This window comes from Lepidochelys kempii, chromosome 23, assembly GCF_965140265.1.
Source record: "Lepidochelys kempii isolate rLepKem1 chromosome 23, rLepKem1.hap2, whole genome shotgun sequence".
Taxonomy (NCBI): Eukaryota; Metazoa; Chordata; order Testudines; family Cheloniidae; genus Lepidochelys; species Lepidochelys kempii.
This window is the reverse complement of record NC_133278.1, coordinates 12777089-12803495: the sequence shown is the minus strand read 5'-3', so window position 1 is coordinate 12803495 and position 26407 is coordinate 12777089. Positions and strand designations below refer to the sequence as shown.

Here is a 26407-nt window from a genome sequence, read left to right as displayed (position 1 = left end):
CCCCCTGCCCCAGCCCTGATCCCTCCCTCCCTCCAAACCCCTCAGTCCCAGCCCAGAGCACCCTCCTGGACCCCCAAACAGAGCACTCACTGCTTCCCCACCCCAACCCCAATTTTGGGAGCATTCATGGCCCGCCGTACAATTTCTATTCCCTGATGTGGCCCTCAGGCCAAAAAGTTTGCCCACCCCTGGGCTGGGCCCTGTTCTGTGTGTGTGTGTGTGTGTGTGTCCCTGCTGGAGGGGCTGGGCCCTGCCCTGTGTGTCAGTCACATGGGTCCTGTGCCCTAGTGGGCCAAGCACCGGCCTGGGCCTCAGGACACCTGGGTTCTGTCCCAGCTCCAGTTGGTGACCTTGGCCAGGTCCCTTCCTTGCTGGGTGCCTCAGTTTCCCCACATGTGTGCAAGGGGGATGGTGCCCAAACCCCTCCCTTTGGCGAGCCTGGCGAGCTGTCGGGCAGTGAGCGCCAGGGATTGTGGGCATTGGAGGGGTTGAGGGGAACCCTAGGGCAGATCCCAGCGGGGGGATCCCCGAAACAGACGGGGGCCCAGGCAGCTTCTCTTTTTTCAACCACTGCATCAGCGAACCCTGCCTCAGCTTGGCATCTGTCTGGCAGGGGTCATGGGTCATGGGGAGGGCAGGGGTCACGTACATCTGCACTATAGGCTCAGGGACATAATGGGGGGTTGGGGGAGTCACTATGGGGGTCAGAGTTCACAATGGGGCCTATCCACTTACTGCTATAGGCCCAGAGGTAGGGGTCACAGTGAGGGGTCAGGGGACACTATGGGGTCAGGGTTCATGGTATAGGTTAAAGGTCATGTGGAAGTCAAGGGTCATGCACTCTAGGCCCAAAGTCTGGGGGTCACTGGGGGGGTCAGAGGTCACTGTTCTCTAGTGGAGGACTCCTCCCAGAATCCTTTGCAAGAAGTGGCCAAGGCCTTTCCTTGCAGGGGCTTCTGCAAAGGATTCTGGGTGATGGGCTTGATCCGCCTCCCTCCACACCCCCATTGCTTTGGGGTCACCTCGTACTGAGCAGCACCCCATAGATCCCGGCTGCTGGGCCCCATCCCTGCCCAGCACAAGCCAGCTTGGGTCGGGGGGGGGGGAGGGGAATGACTGGAACTGCCCCAGCCACCCCCCAGACAAAGCAGATTCGGGGCTTGGGTGCAGTGGTGGGTAAAAGGGGGCAGTGGGGGGAGGGGGAGGGAATACCCCGATCGCACGGCCACTGAGCCAGACGGCTAGGGATCCCCCAGCCCTGGGGTGCCCTGTTTCCCTGTGACACCCCCAAGCGCCGCGTCTGATCTCCCCCCCCCCCCGCCCCTCAACTCCTGCCTTGGGACTGGGGGCAGGACAGCAGGATCGATTGGAGGCCATAAAGTGAGAGAGAGAGAGAAGGGTGGGTGTAGATGGATCGATGGATGGGGTGGGGGTTGCGTGGGGATGGCTGGCGGGGCAGTTGTCTATGAAAGGGGGCTGTACGGGGTGGGAGCTATATAGGGTGGGGTCTGTACGGGGTGGGGTGATGGGGCAGGGGGCTGAATGGGTTGGGGGTTGTATGGGGTGGGGTGATGGGATGGGGGCTATATGGGGTGGGGGCTGTACAGGGAGGGGGGTGCCCAGGGGGCGGTTGGTCGCTCCGGGCGGGGGTGCCTGGCACACGAGGCAGCAAGCCGGGGCAAGGCTGGGGATCGGGCCCCCGTGGCAGCCCCAGGCCCCCGTGGCTCCAGCCCCGGCGGGGGCCGGGGGATCCCAGACAGGCTGGGGGAAGCCGGCAGCAGCTGGCAGGCAGGGGCAGGGGCAGGGCGGGCGCTGCCCTCCTGGCTCCGATGACTCGTTCTGGCTGCGCTGGGTCATTTCACGCTGGGATCTGTTGGCTGGGAAAGATTGGACGCAGGTGGGGAAACTGAGCAGATAGCCAGGGAGAGAACCCAGGAGTCCTGCCCCATCCTGGACCTGCAGGAGTGTGGAAACGCGGCTGAACTGTACCCGACAACTCCCCCCGCCCGCCCCCACCGTCCCACAGCGCCCCCTGCTGGGAGAGGTGGGGCTGTGGGAGCCAGGAGCCCCCCCCCCCCTCCAGCCAGCCGGCCCCCCCCCCACCCGCCGGCTGACCCTGCCAGGGCTTTGTGGCTGCCTCTCCCCCCTTGGTGGCCCTGGCTGCCCTGCCCTGGCGGGTTTGTGGCCAGCCTGAGACATGACGCCAAGGCCACCCCAAAGCCCTGGGCTCCCCCCGCCAGCCCCACGCTGCCCCACCGCAGGGAGGGCCGGATGCCAGATGAGCTCAGAGCCTGGGGAGCAAGGGGGGATCTGGGGCATTTGGATCCTCAGCCCCCCCATCCCAAAATACACTGGGGGGATCCCAGACACTGAATCAGCTCTGGGGGTGCCCCCCCACTCCAACCCCCCCCAGACTCCTGGGATCCATATGAGCCCAGAGACCCCAAGTGGCCCCGATTACCCTGGGGGGCTGTTCGGCCATGGGGGGCATGGAGGTCACGTGCTCCTGACTGGCGGGGGCTGAGTCACCCCCCTAGGCTATGTCCCCCCTTTCTGGGGCTCAGCTTCCCCTGGGGTTGGGGATCCCACATAGCACCCTCCACAGGCCTCTTGGGGCCAGTGCCCCCCCCCACAGAAAGGCTCCCCCCCATTTCACTGCTGGAACCATTCTGAGGTTCAGAGAGGAGCTGGGGGGGGCGCTGGGCAGAGCTACAGACACACAATGCAACACAACACAGCGCTGCATGCAACACAATGCAACACAATGCTGCATGGAACACAATGCAACACAACACAATGCTGCATGGAACACAGTGCGACTCAATACAGCGCTGCACAGTGAGAAACAACACAGCACAGCAACGCAACGCAACACAATTCAACACAACGCTGCACAATGCAACACATCACAGCACTGCACAGTGAGAAACAACACAACACAGCGCTGCATGCAATGAAACATAATGCACCAGAACACAGCGCTGCACAATGCAACACAACACAACACAGCACAGAACAGACCATAATGCAACTCAACACAGCACTGCCCACTGGGAAACAACACAATCCAATGTCACATAACACAGGGTAGGAGAAGACCACATACTGTCCCACAACCAAATGTGCCACACTGAAATACAGTGTAACGTGGTGTGATACAAGGGAACCCAAGACACAACACAACAGCTCAGTGGAACACAAAACAATGCTGCCCAGTACACACAGTACAGCCAGTGTTATGAAAGGTTACACAACTCAGCACAATGGCATTCAACACACTGCAGCAACACAATGCAACACAACGCAGGACAACATACAGATGCAACACAACCCAGAGGCATAACACAAAGCAAGACAACAACACATGGATGTAACTGCAATGCAACAGAATACAATAGAGGGTGCAACACAAAGCAAGACAACACAACATCATGCACAATGCAAGACAACCCAGCCAGCACCACACACAATACAACAGAAGGTGATACAGGACGTCTCAACACAACAACAGCGCAACCCGGGACCGATGCAAGCCACCGTACCCCTGGTGAAGAGGCCGCTCACCAGCCACACAGCACCACATGGGACAACTTCAGGTCAAACACAACACCAACCACAAGACAACACAACTCGGCTTGGGGTCAGGGCTTTCCACCCACGCACAGCGCTTTAGCAGGGATCCAGACAACACAACACAACACAAATTGGTGTTGTGCAGGCTCTTCCCTGCTCACTGACCCTCCCCTTCCAAAATACCCTTCACAAACTGCACACAACACAACTCAACACAACAGGGCTTGGTCTACGGTCCCGCCCTGAGAAGCGAGCCGGGCTGGATCGCGGATTGCAAAGGAGACGGCTTTCGCCCCCTGGGGGTGCAGAAGGTGGGTGTGGTGTGGTGTTGTGTTGTGTTGTGTTGTGTTGTCTGCTTCGGCCGCGGAGCTGCTGGGAAAAAGGAGCAAGCGGCGCCCTCTGGTGGCTGCAACCTGGAGCCGCAGCCCGCGCGAGAGGACCGGGGGCTGGTTCGGGGTTGGTTTCTTGGGGCGCGGGGGGGGGGGGGCGAGGCGGCAGCGTCCGTGCTGGGGAGGGACGGACGGATAGACAGACAGCCGGGACACGCGTTTGGTTTGTTAGCGTAGGGCCCCAGGTAAACCCCTGGAAAGAGGCCAAAATATCCCGGTCTGTGAGTGGTGTGGGGAGGCCAGGCTGGGCTAGCAGGGGGCTGCCGGGGGGGAGTGAGAGGCACCAGCAGGGCTGCGGGGGTGCCGGGGGGCTGGAGGATCTGGGTCAGGAGTGAGGGGCGCCAGCGGGGCTGGGGGGGGTGCCAGAGGGGCTGCGGGCAGGGGGATGGGAGTGAGGGGCACTGCGGGGCTGGAGGGCACCGGAGGGTGGCTGGGGGTCAGGAGTGAGGGGCACCAGCGGGGCTGGGGGGGTGCCAGAGGGGCTGGAGGATCTGGGTCAGGAGTGAGGGGCGCCAGCGGGGCTGGGGGGGGGTGCCGGGGGGCTGGAGGATCTGGGTCAGGAGTGTGGGGCGCCAGCGGGGCTGGGGGGGTGCCAGAGGGGCTGCGGGCAGGGGGATGGGAGTGAGGGGCACTGCGGGGCTGGAGGGCGCCGGAGGGTGGCTGGGGGTCAGGAGTGAGGGGCACCAGCAGAGCTGGGGGGGGTGCCAGGGGGGTTGGGAGTGAGGGGCGCTGGGGGGGGGTGCCAGGGGGCTGTGGGTCAGGAGTGAGGCACACTGGCGGGGCTGGGGGGGTGCCAGGGGGGCTGGAGGCTCTGGGTCAGGAGTGAGGGGCACCAGCGGGGCTGGGGGGGTGCCAGGGGGGCTGGAGGCTCTGGGTCAGGAGTGAGGGGTACCAGCGGGGCTGGGAGGGGTGCCAGGGGGGCTGGAGGATCTGGGTCAGGAGTGAGGGGCACCAGCGGGGCTGGGGGGGTGCCAGAGGGGCTGGGGGCAGGGGTATGGGAGTGAGGGGCACTGCGGGGCTAGGGGGGGCTGGGGGTCAGGATTGAGGGCACCAGCAGGGCGAGGGGGGTGCCAGGGGGGTTGGGAGTTAGGGGCGCTGGGGGGGGTGCCAGGGGGCCTGAGGGTCATGAGTGAAGCGCACTGCCAGTGCTGGGGGGGTGCCAGGGGGGCTGGGGGCAGGGGTATGGGAGTGAGGGGCACTGCGGGGCTGGAGGGCGCCAGGGGAGGCTGGGGGGTCAGGATTGAGGGGCACCAGCAGGGCGAGGGGGGTGCCAGGGGGGTTGGGAGTTAGGGGCGCTGGGGGGGGTGTGCCAGGGGGCCTGGGGGCTGAGGGTCAGGAGTGAAGCGCACTGGCAGTGCTGGGGGGGTACCAGGGGGGCTGGAGGCTCTGGGTCAGGAGTGAGGGGCACCAGCGGGGCTGGGGGGTGTGTCAGGGGGGCAGGAGTGAGGGGCGCCGGCGGGTCTGCGTCCGGGATCCCTTTCAGCAGTTGCAGGTTCCCAGAAATCCTGTGAGTTCATCACCTGAGACGCGGCAGCTCTGGGTTGGGGGGGGGGCAGTTAATGGCCCCAAATGTCCCCGAGGCTGAGAAAGGGGCGAAGGCCGGACACTGCCCCCAGCATCTCCCCTGGGAGGGGAGCGGGGGTCTGGCTGGCTCAGGGGGGCAGGGAATGAGACACGGGGCCTTTCCCCTCTAGGGGGCGCCAGCTCCCATCTGCCCCCAGGTCTGTGAGCTGCTTCCCCCCAGCCCCCCCAGCGCCCCTCACTCTCGACCTGCAGCCCCCTGCCAGCCCAGCCCCCCACGCCCAGGCCCTGGTCTCCTGGGGGCTCTAGAACGCCTGGGTTCTGTGAGGTGGGTTCCAGAACAGTGGAGCCGGCCCGGGGTCTGTCCAGGCCCCTGGCCCTGCCCCGCCTCCTGGCGCCCCCTGGTGCCCCCTGGTGCCCGCAGCCTGACCGCCTGGCGCTGAGGGTCTTTGCCGTGTGCTCCCTGCAGGGGGCGCTCCTGGCACGGGAAGGGAGCTGCCCCCGCCCTCGTCCCTGCCCCGCCCGCGAAGGGCTTGGAATGAAGACGGGCTCTGGCCCCCACCCGCCCCTGCCTCTGCTCTGCCTCCTGCTGGCGCTGAGTGTCGGGGGGGCTGGTGAGTGGGGGGCTGGCCCCTAGGGATGGGACCCAGGTGTCCGGGATGGCAGCATGAGGCCCTGGTCCCTGCAGGACCCCGCAGCTCCCAGCCTGGGGGCCAGTATGGGAGGGGGGAGGCAGCCGGGGAACCTGTGCAGGGCGGCCCCCAGCCCCAAAGGGGAGAGCGGGGAAGGGACGAGCGAGAGGGGATGGGGGGACCGAGGCGGCCGAAAAGGATCGGGGCCAGTCTCAACTCTGCCCCTCCCCCTAACAGGTGCCACAGGGATAGGCAGCTTCTTCAGACCCCTGAGTAAGTAACTGCCCCTCCCCGCCACCTCATCCCCTCCCTCCCTGCTGCCCCACAGGCCCACCCCCACATTTACTGCCCACAACTCCCATCTGCTTCCCTTCCCTACTCCTCAGCCCCACTGAATCCCCCCCTTGTGCCCCCCCTCCCCCGGCCGCCCCACATCCCCTGCTCTGGGCTAGAGCAGACTGAGGGTGCCCCCTGGGGGGGAACACAAAGAATGACCTGGACCTCAAAGTGGGCCAGGGGAGGGACAAGGGGCCTGGGAGGATGGGGGGGGGGGCGGGAGGCAGCTGGCACTAACAGGGGTGTCCCCCCCAGCCTGCACTCAGCCCCCCTCCCTGCGGAAGCCCTGCGGCGGCAACCCCGAGAGGTTCTACCCCAGCCAGTGTCTGGAGAGGAGATGCTGCCATGCCAACGGCACCTGCTACCACCGTGCCACCGATGGTGAGCGCCCCCCAGAGCCGGTCACCCCACCCCCCAGCCGGCCGCCTTCCCCGCGCCCCACCCCAGAGCCGGCCGCATCCCCGCCTGGGGCTCGGTGCCCCCAGGGCACCCCTCAGTGCCAGGCAAAGGGTCCCCCTATAGCCAGCCACCGTGTGCCCTACCCGAGAGCCAGCCGCAGCCCTGCCCCAGAGGCGGCTGGTGGATGCCGAGCTGCCCCAACCCTCCCTTTCCTTGGCAGCGCCCCGCCAGCGCCGGAATGCCGGGATCCTGGGGGGGATCTGCGTGGGGGCCGCCGGGCTGTTCCTTTGCGTCTGCGTCGCCTGGTAGGTACCGGCTGGAGCAGAACCACCCCGGGCTCCATGTCCCCAGCAGGGAGGGGGAGGAAACCGGAGCCCTGCAGTCAGGTGGCTGGAGCGTCCCATGAGCACACTCTGCCCGGACTCCTGGGTCCTCCAGCCTCAGCGCTGGAAGCGAGCCAGCTTTCCCCACACCCCAGTCTTGGCTGAGAGCTCAATGGCTGAGCCCAGCAAAGGACCTGGGGCCTGTCCCCTCTAGGGGGCACCAGTTCCCATCCAGCCCCAGGGCAAGGACTGGCTGGCTCAGGGGGATGGGGAATGGGACATGGGGCCTTTCCCATTTGGGTCACTAGATACTCCAAACCACTTCCCTCCCATGTGAGAACCCAGTTGTCTCTCCCCCGCCCCCCCAGCTCTAACCACTAGGCCCCACTCTCCTCCCATAGCTGGGAGAAAACCCAGGTGTCTGGCTCACCCCCCTGAGCTCTAACCACTAGGCCCCACTCTCTTCCCATAGCCAGGGAGAAAACCCAGGTGTCCTGGCTCCCAGCCGCCCATTGTCTCTCTGCTCCCCACAGCAGGCTGAAGGGCAGCCGGGCGGCAGGGAAGGAGGCGGGGGAACCAAAGTCAAAGTCGGATGCAGAGTTGGCTGATTATCTGATGAAGCTGCTGGAGGAGAGTGACCAGGAGGAAGAGGAGAGGATGGAGCCTAGGGAGGAAGAGCCAAAAGAAGTGGGGGAGTAGGGACAGGCTGGGGGGCAGCTGACCCACCCCCACCTGGACTGCTGCACCCCTCACACAATAAAGGGTTAATTTTTTCCACTTCTTTCCAAATCAGCTGGGGGGCACATGCTGCCCCCACGTTCTCTTCCCCCATCCAGATCCCTGAAAACACAGCCCCTGTGCTCCACCCCAGAATGGGGGCAGGGAATGGGGCATGGGGCCTTTCCCCTCTAGAGGGTGCCGGCTCCCATCAGGCCCCAGAGTGGAGACTGGCTGGCTCAGGGCAGAGGTATGGGACACAGGGCCTTTCCCCTCTAACCACTAGCCCCCACTCCCCTCCCAGAGCTGGGGAGAGAACCAGGAGTCCTGGCTCCCAGCCCCCCGCTCTAACCACTAGACCCCACTCCGCAGCGTGTGACGTAGGACAAGGAAGCACAGAACAGAGGGCCTGAGACACAAAGTGATTTAAATACAAATGAAACTTCCCTGCGATGGACAGACAGATGGACAGATGCACCTCTGCCAGGTCAGGAGAGCCAGCACCCCACCAAGCTCTGCCGTCCCAGTGCCGGGCAAGGGGTCCCCAGATACGCGGCCCCCAAGCGCAGGGGCTGGGTGTCTCTGTCCTCGGGCCAGTTCAGTCCATCTGTCTCGCAGCCCTGTGAGTGCTCTCGGATCGGTGAGGGGGTGGGGGGTGTTGGTCCCAGACGGATCCCCCATCTGACTTGCCCCCCCACAGGGCTCCGTCCCAAGAGGCATCTGGAAGAGACAGACAGTTGGTCATAAGCTGCGGGGGGGGCGGGTGCTTGAGTTGGGTGGGGGGAACATGGCACTAGGGGACGCTGTGCTGGTGGGGGAGGGGAGGTTGGTGTTCCTTCTCAGCCCTTTCGCAGGGGGCAGGGTTTGGGGAGTAGGGCAATGTGGACAGGGTCGGGGGCAGGGTTTGGAGGGGCCCGAGGGACAGGGCAGAGCTTGGGGGGCACAAGGGTGCAAGATTTGGAGTCAGGGTTTGGGGGCACAGGGGGCAGGGAGTGCAAGGTTTGGAGGCAGGGCTTGGGGGAACAGGGGGCAGGGCTTGGGGGCATATGGGATCCAAGGTTTGGAGGCAGGGCTTGGGTGCACAGGGGTCGGGGACAGGGCTTGGGGGGCACAGGGGATCCAAGGATTGGAGGCAGGGCTTGGGGGGCAGAGCGGCAGGGAGAGGATTTGGGGGCCACAGGGGGCAGGGCTTGGGGGGCACAGCAGAGAGGACAGGGTTTGGGGGTACAGGGGGTGCAAGGATTGGAGGCAGGGCTTAGGGACACAGGGAGCAGGGTGGTGGGGACAGGATTTGGGGGGCACAGGGGGCAGGGCTTGGGGGGCACAGCAGAGAGGACAGGGTTTGGGGGTACAGGGGGTGCAAGGATTGGAGGCAGGGCTTAGGGACACAGGGAGCAGGGCGGTGGGGACAGGATTTGGGGGGCACAGGGGGCAGGGTTACCTCTAGATCGTCTCCCGGGTCGGGGGCCCCTGGCTCCCGCGCACGGGGCCCAGGGCCAGCGGGCCGGGCTGGCGCCGGGACCAGCGGCGGGAGAGCTTGCGGGCGAGGCGGGCCAGGGTGCCCCCCTTGGCGGCGTAGTCGCGCCCCAGCTCCTCGGGCGCCAGCTCCAGGTTGCCCGTGTACCAGAGCACCCAGCCCAGCAGGCTCAGGAAGACCAGCACCGCCCCCGAGTAGATCAGCAGGTCCCCGAAGTCCTGGCCCCGCACCCGCAGCCGGGCGAAGATGCCCGTCAGCAGCGCCCCCATGCCCGCCCCGTCCAGCAGCAGCGCCAGGCCCAGCGCCAGGCGGCACCGGCCCAGCCCCCCCGAGGCCATGGCGGGGGGGGCAGCTCCCGAGGGGGTGAGGGGTCCGGCGTGGGGGGCACAGACCCAGCAAGGCCCCGGGCTGGGAGGCCGCAGTCAGGTGCGCTGAGAACAGGGCAGGGCGGGACCCAGCAGGTGCCGCTCCCTGCCCGGGGTTAACCCTTCCCTGCCGGCCACAGGCTGATGGGCGCGGCTGGGACGTCCCGCCTAGCTGGAGAGAGAACCCAGGAGTCCTGGCTTCCAGCACCCTGCCCCTTCTAACCACTAGACCCCACTCCCCTCCCAGAGCCGGGGAGAGAACCCAGGAGTCCTGACTCCCCCCCAACCTCTAGACCCCACTCCCCTCCCAGAGCCGGGGAGAGAACCCAGGAGTCCTGACTCCCCCCCAACCTCTAGACCCCACTCCCCTCCCAGAGCCTGGGGAGAGAACCCAGGCGTCCTGGCTCCCAGCCCTCCCCCCACACAAACACAATAGAGGGCGGGGCCTGGCTCAGTCACCCGGGTCACTCAGATTCATTCTACCTGCCGAGATCAAAGGAGACCCTGCCTACCCCTAAACCCCGCCCCCAGGTGTGCTTATCCAATCAGATGTGCGGAACGCCCCCCACTTCCTGCTCACCTTTACCTGTCCGGCCAATGAGAGCCCAGACTCTGGGGAAGGCCCGGTGGAGGTTGCTTTTAACCCATTCCTAACAGGTACGGGCTGCTCAATGTTATAAACCCAGCATGGGTGAAACCCCCCCCCCCGGAGACAACCCGGGAGTCCTGGCTGTCCCCCACCCCCCATCCCAATTCCCTCCCCTCCCCGAGCTGGGGGGAGAACCCAGGAGTCCTGGCTCCCAGCCCCTCCCCCCGCTCTAACTACTAGATCCCACTCCCCTCCCAGAGCCAGGGGGAGAATCCAGGAGTCCTGGCTCCCAGCCCCACCACCTTCTAACCATTAATCCCCACTCCCCTCCCAGAGCTGGGGAGAGAACCCAGGTGTCCTGGCTCCCAGCCCAGAGGGAGGGCTACCCCTGTTTTTCTGGACACTAACTTGGGCCATGGGACACCACCAGACTGAATTCCCTGCCCAGCCAGGCTGGTCACTTAGCCTGTCTGGGCCTCAGTTTCCCCATTCCTACAATTGGTAAAGCAGCCCTGCCCTGCCTTGTGGGTGGTGGTGGGTAAATAGCCTGCAGCTTGTGAGGCACCCAGAGGCCATGGTGATGGGGGCCCAAGGAGGCCCTGCGGCGGGGAGGAGCCTGCTGATATCACAATGCCAGGCCCCGGGTCAGAGGTTCCGGGCCGGCCCAGAGCAGCATGGGGCAGTGATGCTGGGAGCACCCTGCACTGGGGCCATGGGCCCCTGGGTGCTGGCAGCCACAGGCCCCTGCTGCTGCTGTGACATGCCCCATGGTCTCGGCCTCCTGGGACCCCCAGCCTCGACAAGCCAGCCCTGACCCAGCTAGCTGGCCATGCTGATGTATCCACCAGGTGGGCTGAGGATGGGGACTGGTGTGTAAGGGGGCCAGGACTCCTGGGTTCTCTCCCTGGCTCTGGGAGACGAGTGCGATCTAGTAGTTAGAGCAGGGGTGCTGAGAGCCAGGATGCCTGATTTCTATCCCTGGCTCTGGGAGGGGAGTGGGGTCTAATGGTCAGAGTTGGGGTGGGGAGGCTGGGAGCCAGGATGCCTGGTTTTCTCCCTGGCTCTGGGAGCGGAGTGGTGTCCAGTGGTTAGAGCGGGGGGGGGGGCTGAGAGCCAGGACTCCTGGGTTCTCCTCTCGCTGACTCCCCCACCCAGGCATCGTGCGGAGGAGTCCGCGCCCCTTCCCCGAATGCATCAGCGACTTCGCCTTCGCTGGCTGGATCCCGATCATCGGGGAGCTGCAGAGATTGCTGGGGCGGGGGGAGTACAACCCCTTGCAGCCCACCCCCCTCTTCGAGAGCAACTTCCTGCAGGTGAATGCTGCCCCCTGCTGGGGGGGGGGAAAGCAGGGCAGCTCCCGGGCGCCCTCTCTCAGCTGCTCCTTGCCCAGCAACTGCAATCCCCTCCCTGCACCTTGGCTGGGCTCCGTCAGGCCCACGGCCAAGGCCTCTCCCTGGTGGGACCGGGAGCCATGGGTTCTAGTCCTGCTGCCTGGGGAAAGGGGTGTGTGCTCCAGCTGGGGGGCTGGTGCCTGGCACCCCCCACTAATCCCCACCCCCGCCCCCTGCCTTGCAGGTGACCAAGCGGGGCGAGCTGGTGGATCTGCACAACCGTGCCAGCCTGGTCACCCTGGGCATCGCCGCCACCAGCCCCGCCCTGCTCCTGCCCGACGTTATGATTATCGCCCGCCCCATGGAGAGGCCCCAGGGGGAGCCTTTGGGCCCCAGGACAGCACACGCCCCACCAGAGCTGGAGCTGACCCGGTGAGTGCCAGCAGGGGGCACCCTTCCCAGCAGTCAGGGCTCAATGCCCCAGGGTGGTGCTAGGGGGCACCGTGCTATAGGGCTCTGTCTAGCAGCCAGGCCAAAAAAGCTGCAGGGGCCTGGTTTGTGACTCAGGGGCAGAAAAAGCCCTGGCGGCCCACCCCAGAGGTGGCTGCATCTCAGTGCTGTGTGAACAGATTCCGGGCCTACCTGCTCTAACCACTAGACCCCACTCCCCTTCCAGAGCCAGGTAAAGAACCCAGGAATCCTGGCTCCCAGCCCCCCCCAGCTCTAACCACTAGGCCCCCTCCCCGAATGGGGCTGGAACCCAGGCCTCCAGCTGACCCGCCGCCCCTGGCAGGCTGATCCCACTGGAGCTGGTGAGCCTCTACCTGCACGACATGGGGGAGCAGCGGCTGAAGCTGCGTCTGGCCACGGGGCGCGTCTACTACCTGAAGCTCTGCGCCCCCCGTGGGGAGGAGCGCCCGCTCTTTGCACGCTGGCTGCGGCTCATCTACCTGCTGAGGGCCCCCCCGGACAGCTGGGCCAGCATCCCCTCCTGGCACACCTCCAACCTGCGTGGGCGCAGTGCCAAGGTCAGCTGGGGGCAGCGGGGGGGGGCACAGGCCGGGGCAGGGCAGAATGGGCATGGGGCGGGCGTGAGGTGTATGGGCTGGAGGGGGCAGAGGATGGGGGGATGTTGGACACCAGGGGGACCTGGCTGGGCAGCGTGGGGGGTGAGGGGCATGGCATCAGTGGCTGGGGAGTGGGTAGGGGCCAGTGTCTGGAGTGCAGGGCAGAATGGGGGCACAGAGTGGGGGGCAGATCCTGTTCTGCTGGGCTGACCCCATTTCTCCATCGCTGCTCCCCCATCTCTCCAGCCACCCCATAGCCAGCAGCTGCGGCCCATCCAGGAGGAGGAGGAGCCCAGGGCCCTGATACCCCAACTTGGGGAGCCCCCGGGCAGTGGGAGCCGGACCCCCAGCCAGGGGCAGCTGAGAGGAAGGCAGCGTCCGGCCAGCCCCACCACGGGGCAGCAACCCTCCACGTAGGTACTGCTGGGCCAGCCAGAGGCTGTGGGGTGCGGGGGCTGGGAGCCAGGATTCCTGGGTTCTCTCCCCAGCTCTGGGAGGGGAAGTGGGGGCTAGTGATGACAGCAGGGAGGTCTTTCCAGCTGATAGATCCCCTATGTCTCTCTTTCAGGGAATGGGGTGCAGGGAAGCATGGAGGGGCAGGGGCTGGGATGCAGGGGGACCCCATTCCCTGAAGATCAGGGAGGTTTTGCGGGGACTCTGTAGGTGGATCCCACCTGGCCTAGGGGGCTGTCCCTGCCGTCCCTCCTCCCCCATGGGCTGGGCGGTTCTGATCTGGGCTCTCTCTCTGCAGGCGGAGAGTAGGGGGACAGGGGCCCACATGCTCCACATCGCCCAGCATAGGTAGGTACTGCACAGGCTGCCACAGGAATCAGGACGCTCCCACAGCGCCCCCTACTGGCAGAGGTGGGGCTGGGGCAGCCAGGAGCCCTCCTGGCTCCCAGCCCCTCACTCCCATCCTGTTTCCCAGCAGCCCTGGTGAGACGCTCCCCCAAACTCCTTGATGGACTTTCTGGGTCCCGGGCAGAGGTCACCAGCCCCTGGACACAGGTGAGGGCTGACAGGTGGGGGTGGCAACCCTTAACCTAGGGGGCTGAGGGGGGCTGTGCCTTGGGCAGCGGACCCACGTCTCTCGGGAACGGGGGGCACGCTGGGAAAGGGTATCTCCCCCAACCAGACCCCCCCATCACTAACCCAGAGGGGTTCCCCGTCTGCCCTGCTCTTCATGGGGCCTAGGGGGCGTTGCTGAGCAAGGGGTGATGCAGCCGCTGTCTGCAGGACAGGTGTCCGTGCAGTCTAGTGGTTAGAGCAGGGGGGCAGGGAGCCAGGACGCCTGGGTTCTCTCCCTGATTCTGGGATGGGAGGGGGCTCTGGTGGTTAGAGCTGCCGTTACTCCAGGGTCCTTCCCCAGCAGGGCCCAATGTCCAGGGAGCTGAGCGCAGAGAGGAACCGTGGCCAGCTGAGCCTGGCCATCCCCTCTGGTTCCCGAAGCCCGGCAGGAAACCCGAGCCAGCGTGGATCTAGTGCCGGGTCTAGAGCCACCATGGCTCCTGGCTCCCCTGAGCGATCCAGAGCCTCCGTGGGCATGGGGCGCTCGGCTGTGGGCACCGCCTCCGTAGGCGTGGGGCGCTCGGCGGTGGCCATGGTGTCGGCGGCAGCGGGTCCATCCTGGCCAGCCAGCGCCCAGCCCTCGGAGATGGGCGGAGAGATGGAGCCGGGCGAGAGATGCAGGGAGCCCAGCACGGAGACGAGACAAGCCCAGTCGGGCTGCGCCAGCCCCTCCACGGAGCAGGGCAGGTCCTGTTCCCAGAGCCAGGGTGGATCTAATGCAGCATCCAGAGCCGCTGTGGCTCCCGGGTCCCCTGAGCGATCCAGAGCCTCCGTGGGTGTGGGGCGCTCGGCGGTGGGCACCACCTCCGTGGGTGTGGGGCGCTCGGCGGTGGGCACCACCTCCGTGGGTGTGGGGCGCTCGGCGGTGGGCACCGCCTCCATGAGCGTGGGGCGCTCGGCGGTGGCCACGGTTTCGGCGGCAGCGGGTCCGTCCAGGCCGACCAGCGCCCGGCCCTCGGGGATGGGCAGAGAGATGGAGCCAGGCGAGAGATGCAGGGAGCCCAGCATGGAGACGAGACAAGCCCAGTCGGGCTGCGCCAGCCCCTCCACGGAGCAGGGCAGGTCCTGTTCCCAGAGCCAGCGTGGATCTAATGCAGCATCCAGAGCCGCCATGGCTCCCAGCTCCCCCGAGCGATCCAAAGCCTCCGTGGGCGTGGGGCGCTCAGCGGGGGGCACCGCCTCCGTGGGCGTGGGGCGCTCTCTACCGTCCACTGCTTCAGTGGCAGCAGGTCCTTCCAAGCTGGCCAGCACCCAGCTCTCGGGGATGGAGCCGGACAGGAGATCTGGGGAGAGGAGCCAAGCCCAGCTGGGCCACACCAGCCCCTCCACGGAGCAGGGCCGTTCCTGTTCCCGGAGCCAGCATGGATCTAGTGCAGCACCCGGGCCAACCAGAGCCACCGTGACCTCCAGCTCCCATGGGCAGCCTAGTAGCTCCAGAGCTCCCAGTTTTCCGGAGCCAGCCAGCTCGCCCATGGCTGCTGCTGCACCTCCGGAGAGATCTCAACTTTCTGGGGGCATGGGGCCTTCGGAGGTCGCCACAGCAGCCCTGGCCATGGACCCCTCTGGGCAGAAAAGCCGGAACAGCTCCGGGTTGCATCGAGCCGAGAGACAGGGCAGGAGATCCAGGGAGACAGTCGGAGAAAGCAGCAAAGGCAAAGCCCGGTCCAGCTCCGGCAGCCCCAGCCACAAGAGGCCGTCCAAGTAGGTGGGGTATCGGTTAAATACATCACCAGCCTCCGGGCCCCGCCCCAGAGGGGCCGCATCCCAGTGCCGGGTGAGGGATCCCCGTATGACCAGCCCTGATGCCCCACCCCAGAGAGGCCACATCCCAGGCTCAGATGAGGGGTCCCCGTATGACCATCTCCTGTGCCCCACCCCAGAGGGGCAGCATCCCAACGCTGGGTGAGGGGTCCCTGTATGATCAGCCCTGATGCCCCACCCTAGAGAGGCCACATCCCAGGCCCAGATGAGGGGTCCCCGTATGACCATCTCCTGTGCCCCACCCCAGAGGGGCCGCGTCTCAGCACTGGGTGAAATGATCTCCTATACTCCATATAATCGATTTGGTTAAGGAGCTTTGGGATCCTTATTATGTAATGAAACCTGCTCTGTGTGTGCATGTGTGTATCCCTGTCACCCCCGGCTGGAGAGGAAGAGTCTTGCTCCATGTGTGTGCGTGAGCCCAAGCAAACTATCTGCCCTCTGCTGGCCGCGGTTGGATCTCTCTGACGCCGTATCCTATGCACCATACTGCTCCATGATTATCTATTTACCTAAAGGGTAGGGGCTGGAGCTTTACAAATAGGAGGCAGTGGCCCATATCCCTATGGGCCGGAGGAGCAGGACGTGGGAGGGGGATGGTACCGTCACCCCCACCCGAGATCCTAATGTGAATATCTCAGGATATTTGGGCTCCCAGGTCACCAGAAGTTGAACTGTGGATCTTCCTCCGCAGGGAGAAGAGAGTGGAGTCGAAGGGGAAGTTGAAATCAGCCCTGGGTTCAGGTACGGAGGTAATTCTCCTTCCCACAGCAAGGGAATTTCCCACCCCGTGCCCCACAGTACTCCCTGCTCAGGTAGCCAGAAGCCCCCCCCTCCAGCCAGTACCCCTGCCCCGTGCCCCACAGCACCCCATGTGGCTGCCCTGTGTGTCTCATTGCTCTGTCAACCCCTCAGCCAGGCACAGGAGCAGCCTCACATTCGTGACCATCTACAGTGTCCTGTCGAACTCCCTGGACAAGCTGACGGGCAGGAAGCTGAGACAGGTAGGGGGCGCTGGTGGGCCGGGGTGCAATGGGCGGGGGACAGGTGAGGACGGGTGGGAGGAGGCGGGGGGCTAGGATGGGTGGGGGAATGCAGGGGCTCCCTTGGATGGGAGGCAGGATGGGGGACTCAGCCAGGTGAATCACACATGGGATCCACCCCCTTTCCATTCATTCTCCTTCAGTGTGACGACTTTGCAGGCCCTTGGTCCCTGGGGCTGAATCCCCGTCCACAGGCACCACCCAATTCCCCCGGGGAATGGCCAGGCAGGCCACGGAGCCTGAGCCCATATCTGCCTCCAGCATAGGGCCCCCGGGGCAAGGGGACTGTGTGAGCTGGGGGGGGACTAGCACCATTCCCATCCCCCATAATCCCCTGCAGCGCTCGTGCTCACTCCCATGGCACCCTGTGCCCTCCCCCCCACGGCATCCACTGCCCTGAGCCCCGTCTGATTCTCTGTGACTTCCCTCCCCAAAGAGAAGGAGCCAGGAAGATGCCAAGACGCAGCTGTCTTCGAAGCCCTCCAAGCGGGTCACCATCTCGGGCGTGGTGGAGCTGTCGGTCCCGGGCAGCCAGGAGACCAGCTCCGTGGCACCCTCAGCTATCGAGAGCACCAGGGTGCAGGGCCCGGCTGGCTCCGGGGCAGCTCCGCAGCGGGAAAGCGGCCCACTGCCCAAGGTGCAGTCTGGGAGATCAAGAGCCGCCACAGTTCCCAGCCCCCCTGAGCAATCCAGAGCCTCCGTGGGCGTGGGGCACTCAGCAGTGGCCACGGCCTCCGTGGGTGTGGGGCGTTCGGCGGTAGCCACAGCATCGGCAGCAGTGGGTCCTTCCAGGCTGGGCAGTGCCCGGACCTCGGGGATGGGCGGAGAGAAGGACCCGGGCAGGAGATCCAGGGAGCTGAGTGTGGAGAGGAGCCGAGCCCAGCAGGGCCACGCCAGCCCCTCCACGGAGCAGGGTAGGTCCCGTTCCCGGAGCCCCATGGGGAGGCCAAGCGAGCCAGGATCCAGTGCCGTGTCTGGAGATTCTGGAGCAGCCAGGCTTTCAGAGCGATCCAGAGTCTCAGTGGCCGCCGGCCCTTCAGAGAGATCCAGAGTCTCAGTGGCTGCTGGCCCTTCGGAGATGGCTACGGTGTCGGTGGCCGTGGGTCCATCCGAGCTGGAGCCATGGAGCAGCGCCTGGCTCTCAGGGAGGGACCAACTGAGCCTGCCAGGCAGGGGATCTAGAGAGTGCAGCAAGGCGGGGAGCTCCACGAGAAAAGCTGGGACCCCCGGTGCCGTGGCTGCCCTAGGGATGGAGGGTGATGATGTATCTAGAGAGACATCCAAGAAGTCCAGAGCCTCTGTGGTTCTAAGCTCTCCAGAAAGATCGAGACCTGTGGCTCTAGATTCTGCGGAAAAATCAAGAGCGTCGGTAGCTCCAGGTTCTCCAAAGCGATTCAGTGTCTCGGTGGCCTCTGGCCCATCAGAAAGATCCAAAGCATCCGTGGCTGCTGGCCCTTCGGAGATGGCTACGGTGTCGGTGGCCGTGGGACGGTCTGAGCCAGGGTCTCTCAGCAGCTCCTGGACCCCGGGGACAGATGCTCAGAGGGCTCCCAACGCGGGGAAGAGCCGGCTTAGCTCCCCATGCTCCGGGGCTCCTCTGGGGACGGAGGCCAGCCACGCATCCCCGGGCAGTGCCAACCTGGGGAGATCCGGGGAGCAGAGCCGAAGCCTGGCCAGGGAGGAAGGAGAGGCCCGTTCCCAGAGTCCCTCGAGCCAGGCGCCCCATGCGAGAGCTGCAGTCTCGGGGCCCAGAAGCACCTGGCCCTCGGAGCTGGACAGACAGGGGGAGCCCAGCTGGGGATCCAGCCGTCCCAGTGCGACGAGGAGCCGGAGCAAAGGCCGGAAGGAAGACAAGCAGGACCCCTCTGTTGGGCACCCTGCCAGCAAGTATGTGGGGCTGGGGCACGTCATGTCAGCTGCATGCGTTCAGCAGAGGCCATTTCCGCAGGACTCCTGGGTTCTCTCCCTGGCTCTGGGAGGGGAGTGCGGTCTAGTGGTTAGAGCCGGGGAGGGGGCAGGACTCCTGGGTTCCATACCCAGCTCGGGCTAGCTGGACCAGCCTTCCATTCCATGAAACAGGTCATTTTGAGATTTGCTTCCCTTGTGACACTGAACAGAGATGAGGCCCTTTGAATGCATTCCCTAGCCAGCTGGGACCCGGGGGCGCTCTCCTGGCGTGGCCACCTGCCCACCATCAGGGCACAGCCCTGTCATGTGATGCCTCTGCTCTGCGCCATTTGGGTGAGCGACCTGAGCCAGGGCATGGCACTGGCCAGGGGCTACCCAGGGCTGTGATGGCCCCTGTTGCCCTGAGTGCTCTGCGGGGAGATCTGCTCCCCAACTCCACAGGCAAAGCAAGCCGCCGCCAGACCTATGCAGGGCAGCCCTACAGGCACACCCCAACACTCGAGGGTCCCCCTGCAGCCTCCAGGCCCTGGGTGCCCCAGTTTACCAGCCCCCCTCCACTCCCTGCGCTGCATTAACCTCCAGCGTTTGGCCCTACGTCTCGTGAGCCACAATCCAGGCAGGTTTCGCCACACTAGACTCAAGCAGTCTCGGTCCTCTTGCCCCAGGCCTGCCTCTGCAGCCAGCCGGTCTGGGATCCCCCTTTCATGAGACAGGCCCGCGAAGGATCCTGGTGGGGCATCTCCACCGGGTCAAGCTCCTGCACCTGGCCTGGGTCAACTGGCCTGGACCGCCAGGCTAGAAAATCGCAGCGGAGTCATTTGGGCCTGGGTTCTGGGACCTTCCCCCTCACGGCCGTTTCTTTTCCCCTCTTAATCATAGAATATCAGGGTTGGAAGGGACCTCAGGAGGTCATCTAGTCCAACCCCCTGCTCAAAGCAGGATCAATCCCCAATTAAATCATCCCAGCCAGGGCTTTGTCAAGCCTGACCTTAAAAACTTCTAAGGAAGGAGATTCTATCACCTCCCTAGGTAATGCATTCCAGTGTTTCACCACCCTCCTAGTGAAGAAGTTTTTCCTAATATCCAACCTAAACCTCCCCCACTGCAACTTGAGACCATTACTCCTTGTCCTGTCCTCTTCTACCACTGAGAATAGTCTAGAAACATCCTCTCTGGAACCACCTCTCAGGTAGTTGAAAGCAGCTATCAAATCCCCCCTCATTCTTCTCTTCTGCAGACTAAACAATCCCAGTTCCCTCAGCCTCTCCTCATAAGTCATGTGTTCCAGACCCCTAATCATTTTTGTTGCCCTTCGCTGGACTCTCTCCAATTTATCCACATCCTTCTTTTAGTGCGGGGCCCAAAACTGGACACAGTACTCCAGATGAGGCCTCACCAATGTTCACGTTCTCTTTACGTTTTCAGGCCAGTTCCCTTCCCCCTTGCTGTGCATTTCAGCAGTTTCTGGCAAAAATGTTTTGTTCAGACAATATTTTGTTTGTTTCTTGCCAATTTTTGGTCAAAATTAGGGCTGTTGATTAATCGCAGTTAACTCACGCGATTAACTCCAAAAATGAACCGTGATTAAAAAAATCAGTCGCCGTTTGAATCGTATTGTTAAACAATCAAATGCCAACTGAAATGTATTAACTGTTTTTGGATGGTTTTCTACATTTTCAAAATATATTTGTTTCAATGACAACACAGAACACAAAGTGCACAGTGCTGACTTTATATTATTATTTTTATTACAGATATTTCCACTGTAAAAATTATAAAAAAAATTAGGATTTTTCAATTCGCCTCATACAAGTACCGTGATGCAATCTCTTTATCCAGAAAGTGAAACTTACAAATGTAGATTTTTGTTTGTTTGTTACATAACTGCACTCAAAACCAAAACAATGTAAAACTTTAGAGCCTACAAGTCCACTCAGTCCTACTTCTTGTTCAGCCAATTGCTCAGACAAACAAGTCTGTTTATGTTTACAGGAGATAATGCTGCTGGCTTCTTATTTAAATCTCACCTGAAAGTCAGAACAGGCGTTTGCATGGCACTTTTGTAGCCAGCGGTACAAGGTATTTACGTCCCAGATATTCTAAAGTAACATTTGTATGCCCCTTCATGCTTCGGCTACCATTCCAGAGGACATGCTTCCATGCTGATGATGCTTGTTAAAAAATAATGCATTAATTAAATTTGTGACTGAACTCCTTGGGGGAGAATTGTATGTCCCCTGCTCTGTTTTCCCCGCATTCTGCCATATATTTCATGTTATAGCAGTCTTGGATGAAGACCCAGCACATGCTGTTCGTTTTAAGAACACTTTCATTGCAGATTTCACAAAACGCAAAGAAGGTACCAATGTGAGATTTCTAAAGGTAGCTACAGCACTAGACCCAAGGTTTAAGAATCTGAAGTGTCTTCCAAAATCTGATCAGGACGGGGTGTGGAGCATGCTTTCAGAAGGCTTAAAAGAGCAACACTCCAATGCGGAAACTACAGAACCCAAACCACCAAAAAAGAAAATCAACCTTCTGCTGGTGGCATCTGACTCAGATGATGAAAATGAACACGCGTCGAGCTGCTCTGCTTTGGATCGTTATCGAGCAGAACCCGTCATCAGCATGGACGCATGTCCCCTGGAATGGTGGTTGAAGCACGAAAGGACATATGAATCTTTAGAGTATCTGGCACGTAAAAAACTTGCAACACCGGCTACAACAGTGCCATGCGAACGCCTGTTCTGACTTTCAGGTGACATTGTAAACAAGAAACTGGCAGCATTATCTCCTGCAAATGTAAGGAAACTTGTTTGTCTGAATGATTGGCTGAACAGGAAGTAGGACTGAGTGGACTTGTAGGCTCTAAAGTTTTACCTTGTTTTATTTTTGAACGCAGTTTTTTGTGTGTGCATAATTCTACATTTGTAAGTTCAACTGTCATGATAAAGAGATTGCACTACAGTACTTGTCTTAGGTGAATTGAAAAATACTATTTCTTTTGTTTTTTACTGTGCAAATATTTTTGTAATAAAAAATAAATATAAAGTGAGCACTGTACACTTTGTATTTTGTGTTGTCATTTAAATCAATATATTTGAAAATGTAGAAAACATCCAAAAATATGTCAATAAATTGTATTCTATTATTGGTTAACAGTGCGATTAATTGTGATTAATTTTTCTAATGGTGCGATTAATCGCGATTAATTTTTTTTAATTGCTTGACAGCCCTAGTCAAAATTTGTTTAATTTTTCAGCCATTTCTTGGGGAGGGGGGACGGTTGGCCAATTTTTATAGCCCAAATTTGGTCGATTATTTTCAACTAACCCTTTTCTTAGCCACTTGTTTTGCAGCTGTTTGTATTATCTGGCAATTTTTTCATGATTTTCCAGTTTCCTGGGTGATTTTTTTAGCCAAAGTCAAAATTTAGATGGAAATGGAAAATCACTGGGCCGGTTGTGATTTGCTATGGAAAATCCGCCCCATTTTCCGATCAACTTTAACCAGAGAGTTCTGCTTAATAGCTTCTCTTGACTTGCCTTTCTGCGGAGCAGGGCAGTTGGGGGGCTACTTACTCTTGTGCAGAATCAGGTGTTTTGATCATGACATTGGGGCCAGGACGGTCCCAGCTGATCACGGTGTGGGCGTTTGTCTCCACAGAGGCGGCAGTGAGCGGGCTGCAGACAGAATGAAATCCCAGTAGAGGTCAGGTAAGCGCAGGCATAGCTCCATCTCTGTGAGCTTGGATGTGGTGCATCAACACGCTGAGATCAGGGCCCCGGTCGTGCCGGGCGCTGTACAGACCGAGTGCAATCCCTGCACCCCACAGCGTCCCATGCTGCGGGGTGCAGTGGCCAGCAGTACGTTCTCTGCCCTACATGACGACGGTTTCTCTTCCCGCAGGCCGGACACAGCCCGAGCTGGAGGGGAGGATTCGTCGCTGGCCCCCGGGAGTCTCTCAGGGACAGGACGGCTGGAGGGCCCAGGCCAGGGGATCGGGGCAGGGAACAGCTAGGACGCCCCACAGCGGCCGGCCGGCCAGGGGCACAGGGCAGCGAGTGTCGCGCCTTTCCCAGCTTTGCCTATTAAACTTTGCAGTGAACGTTGGGTCAGGGTTGTGTGTGCAACTGTCCCTCCGCTGCGGCAGCCAGTGACCACCAAGGCTCAAGGCTGGACCCCTGCCCTAGGGCGGCGCTAGGGGGCTTGGGCTGCAGGGAGGGGGCTGAGTGCGGGGGGGGTTCGGGGGAGGTGTCAGAGGACGCAGGGGGGAGGGGACTATGGGGGGGCATTCAGGAGGGTGATGGGGGAGCAGGATGAGGAGGATGGGATCCGGGGGGGGCGTTCAGGGGGGTGGGGAGAGCAGCACGGGAGGGTTCTGTGGGGGGCATGTGGGGGGTGGGCTCTGTGGGGGACACACGCTCGGGGGCTTGGCATTCGGGGGGTGGGGTGGGCGGAATCAGGACCATGGAACCCCACGCTCTTATTGGCTGAAAGGCCTCCCCTCCCCGCACATTTCTAGAAGGTTCCGTGGCAGTTGCTCCTAACTGACATGCGGTGGGGAGCGGCCAGGCCCCGCCCTTTGCTCCCATTGGCCAGAGCCTTCCATGGCGGGGAAGGTTCCAGCCAATAGGAACTCAGGGGACACTAAGTCCCCTGCCCTCTCAGAGTCTGTGGGGAGCAGTTCCAACCCATGGTCACACTGTATGGGGGGGCGGCGAGGGGAGCGCAGGCTGGGGCGGGGGGGTTGGGGAAGGATCCTGGCGGCTGGGGGGGGGTTGGGGAAAGATGCTGGCGGCTGCGGGCGGTGAGGGGAGCGCAGGCTGGGGGGATCAGGGCGGGATTCTGGCAGCAGGTAGGGGGGCAGCGAGGGGGGCGCAGGCTGGGGGGGTCAGGGCGGGATTCTGGCAGCAGGTAGGGGGGCAGCGAGGGGGGCGCAGGCTGGGGGGGGTCAGGGCGGGATTCTGGCAGCAGGTAGGGGGGCTGCGAGGGGAGCGCAGGCTGGGGGGGTCAGGGCGGGATTCTGGCAGCAGGTAGGGGGGCAGCGAGGGGAGCGCAGGCTGGGGGGGGGGTCAGGGCGGGATTCTGGCAGCAGGTAGGGGGGCTGCGAGGGGGGCGCAGGCTGGGGGGGTCAGGGCGGGATTCTGGCAGCAGGTAGGGGGGCTGCGAGGGGGGCGCAGGCTGGGGGGGTCAGGGCGGGATTCTGGCAGCAGGTAGGGGGGCTGCGAGGGGGGCGCAGGCTGGGGGGGTCAGGGCGGGATTCTGGCAGCAGGTAGGGGGGCAGCGAGGGGGGCGCAGGCTGGGGGGGGTCAGGGAGGGATTCTGGCAGCAGGTAGGGGGGCAGCGAGGGGGGCGCAGGCTGGGGGGGGTCAGGGAGGGATTCTGGCAGCAGGTAGGGGGGCGGCGAGGGGGGCGCAGGCTGGGGGGGTCAGGGCGGGATTCTGGCAGCAGGTAGGGGGGCTGCGAGGGAAGCGCAGGCTGGGGGGGTTGGGGTAGGATGCTGAGGGGGTTGGGGAAGGATGCTGGCGGCTGGGGGGCGAGGGGAATGTAGGCTGGCGGGGGGTCAGGGAGGGATTCTGGCAGCAGGTGGGGGGCTGCGAGGGGAGCACAGGCTGGGGGGGTCAGGGCGGGATTCTGGCAGCAGGTAGGGGGGTGACGAGGGGAGTGCAGGCTGGGGGGGTTGGGGTAGGATGCTGAGGGGGTTGGGGAAGGATGCTGGCGGCTGGGGGGGCGAGGGGAATGTAGGCTGGCGGGGGGGTCAGGGAGGGATTCTGGCAGCAGGTAGGGGGGCTGCGAGGGGAGTGCATGCTGGGGGGGTTGGGGTAGGATGCTGAGGGGGTTGGGGAAGGATGCTGGCGGCTGGGGGGGCGAGGGGAATGTAGGCTGGCGGGGGGGTCAGGGCGGGATTCTGGCAGCAGGTGGGGGCTGCGAGGGGAGTGCAGGCTGGGGGTTCAGGGAAGGATCCCGGCAGCGGGGGGGCGGCACAGGGAGCCCAGCAGCAGGGGTGGGGCAGCGAGGGGAGCGCAGGCTGGGGGTGGGGAGTGCAGGCCAGGGACTAGTCGTGGGGGGATCCTGACAGCTGGGGAGTCAGGGAGGGATCCAGCAGTGGGGGGGCACACGCCGGAGTGGTCAGGGACAGATCTCAGGAGCACCCCTGGGGGCAGAGGGAAAGGTCACCCCCCCATTTTATTCTTTCTCCCTTTAGAAGTGCAAAGCAACTGAATTTACTAGCTTGGGGCATTGGGGGTGAGACACAGGTGAGCCGCAGCTTTGGGAGGGGACTGGGGGCCAGCAGCCAGAGCTCGGGGAGCAGGGCTGGGAGCCAGGACTCCTGGTTCTCTCCCCGGCTCGGGAGGGGAGGGGAAGGGAGGGAGGGTCTAGTGGTTAGAGCAGGGGGGCTGGGAGCCAGGACTCCTGGGTTCTCTTTCTGGCTCTGGGAGGGGAGTGGGATCTAGTAGTTAGACCGGGGGGGCCAGGAGCCAGGACTCCTGGGTTCTACCTGGCTCTGAGAGGGGAGTGAGTCTCCACTTTCACATGCCTACTTTTTCAGGAATGCAAAGCTCTTATGGAGCTGGCAGGGGGGAGAAGGGCGCCCCCCAGGGGTCCCGGGGGTATTACCGCACTGCCCCCTTCGACCCCCGCTTCCCCAACACCAACCAGACCCGCAACTGCTACCAGAACTACCTGGGTGAGTGGCAGAGGGCCCTCGGGAGGAGGGGGGAAAACTAGGAGCCAGGATTCCTGGGTTCTCTCCCTGGCTCTGGGAGGGGAGTGGGGTCTAGTAGTTGGGGGCAGGAGTTTGGCTGTGAGGGGAAGGGTGGCAGGGTTGGGTCACTGGTGCCTCCTTGTGGTGGCAGAGGGTAATGCGTGCTGTCTTCCTGCAGACTATTACCGCTGCCTGAAGACACTGGGGGCGAAGGGAAAAGACATCAAGCCATGCCAGTGGTACTACCGGGTCTACAAGTCCCTGTGCCCCATCTCCTGGGTATGTGGGGTGCCAGGACCCCGGGGGTACCCCCCCACTCTGCACTCAGTGGGAGAGGAGGGGAAAAGGTCGCATGCCCTATTCCCTACCCTCCTGAGCCAGCCAGTGCCCTGCCCTGGGGCTGGATGGGAGCCGGTACCTCCCAGGGGAAAGCCCCCCTGCCTCATTCCCCACCCCCTGCTGGGAGGGGGGCTGGGCCCTGCTCTGTGCGTGGGGGTGGGGGGCCCTGCTGCCCCCTGCTGGGAGGGCTGAGACCTGCTCTGTGTGGAGCTGCCCCTCTGGATGTGGCCCCCACCCCTAACCCCGTTTCCCTCCCCCCCAGGTGAAGCGCTGGGATGAGCAGCGGGACGACGGCACCTTCGCTGGCAGGATCTAGGCCCAGCTCTTGCTGGGGGGGAGGCAGACCCACAAGCCCTGCCCCATGGCGTGGTCCTGCCCACTGCAGCACACCCCGTAGTGACTCTCCCCGCTGGCATCTCAGAGCCCCACAATAAACCTGCTTGTTCCATAACTTGGCCCTGGAGTCCAAGTGTTCTAGTCCCCATAGCGCTCCCTCCGAGGAGATCCCCCGCTAGCTCTGGGTTTGGGCCCAGAAAGCCCTAGTGGGCACGCGGGGCAGTGCAGGCTGGGCCAGTCCCAGTGCACCCCCTCCCTGCCCCCTCACACTGCGTCCCTCTCCATACACACACACTGCCCTCACCCTTCCTGCTCCCCCTTTCACCCCCCACTGTCCCCCCACTGCACCCCTTCCCCCACTGCGCTGTGCCCCAGACACTGCCCTCTCCCTCCCACCCACTACCCCCACATCCTGTGTCCTCCCCTCCCACCTCATGCCCCTCCCCCACACCCACTGCCCCCCAACGGTGCCCCTTCCCCATTCACTGCTCCCCATATCATACCCCTGCCCCCCACTGTGCTTC

The 26407-nt window shown here is 63.1% G+C and overlaps 3 protein-coding genes and 1 long non-coding RNA gene across 4 annotated transcripts; 3 read left to right on the top strand and 1 right to left on the bottom strand.

The window, feature by feature from the left end:
• Positions 1-8300: 8300 nt before the first annotated feature.
• On the bottom strand, positions 8301-9943 carry TMEM238 (transmembrane protein 238). The gene is made up of 2 exons (XM_073322197.1): positions 9332-9943; positions 8301-8610 (listed from the first exon to the last, which is right to left on the bottom strand). The coding sequence occupies exon 1, from the start codon at positions 9703-9705 to the stop codon at positions 9334-9336; it is 372 nt and encodes a 123-aa protein (XP_073178298.1). The 5' UTR covers positions 9706-9943; the 3' UTR covers positions 8301-8610; positions 9332-9333.
• A 6306-nt stretch (positions 9944-16249) lies between these two features.
• On the top strand, positions 16250-17100 carry LOC140902288 (uncharacterized). Its single transcript, XR_012156042.1, has 3 exons — positions 16250-16292; positions 16464-16552; positions 17028-17100. It is a non-coding gene; the product is annotated as an uncharacterized lncRNA (long non-coding RNA).
• A 530-nt stretch (positions 17101-17630) lies between these two features.
• On the top strand, positions 17631-22516 carry LOC140902245 (uncharacterized). Its single transcript, XM_073322139.1, has 3 exons — positions 17631-18478; positions 22166-22215; positions 22409-22516. Exons 1-2 carry the CDS (start codon positions 17670-17672, stop codon positions 22206-22208), a joined length of 852 nt encoding a protein of 283 aa, XP_073178240.1. The 5' UTR covers positions 17631-17669; the 3' UTR covers positions 22209-22215; positions 22409-22516.
• A 2538-nt stretch (positions 22517-25054) lies between these two features.
• COX6B2 (cytochrome c oxidase subunit 6B2) lies at positions 25055-25953 on the top strand. Its single transcript, XM_073322199.1, has 3 exons — positions 25055-25190; positions 25387-25487; positions 25810-25953. Exons 1-3 carry the CDS (start codon positions 25055-25057, stop codon positions 25861-25863), a joined length of 291 nt encoding a protein of 96 aa, XP_073178300.1. The 3' UTR covers positions 25864-25953.
• The last annotated feature ends 454 nt before the right edge of the window (positions 25954-26407 follow it).

What these genes read in the sequence shown, in the direction of transcription:
- TMEM238 (XM_073322197.1), bottom strand. Translation starts at nt 9,705, where the DNA reads ATGGCCTCGGGGGGGCTGGGCCGGTGCCGCCTGGCGCTGGGCCTGGCG.
- LOC140902245 (XM_073322139.1), top strand. Translation starts at nt 17,670, where the DNA reads ATGGCTACGGTGTCGGTGGCCGTGGGTCCATCCGAGCTGGAGCCATGG. An exon ending in GTTGGGCACCCTGCCAGCAA is followed by an intron (nt 18,479 to 22,165) that starts GTATGTGGGGCT and finishes TTGTCTCCACAG; the next exon opens with AGGCGGCAGTGAGCGGGCTG.
- COX6B2 (XM_073322199.1), top strand. Translation starts at nt 25,055, where the DNA reads ATGCAAAGCTCTTATGGAGCTGGCAGGGGGGAGAAGGGCGCCCCCCAG. An exon ending in CTGCTACCAGAACTACCTGG is followed by an intron (nt 25,191 to 25,386) that starts GTGAGTGGCAGA and finishes GTCTTCCTGCAG; the next exon opens with ACTATTACCGCTGCCTGAAG. An exon ending in CCCTGTGCCCCATCTCCTGG is followed by an intron (nt 25,488 to 25,809) that starts GTATGTGGGGTG and finishes CCTCCCCCCCAG; the next exon opens with GTGAAGCGCTGGGATGAGCA.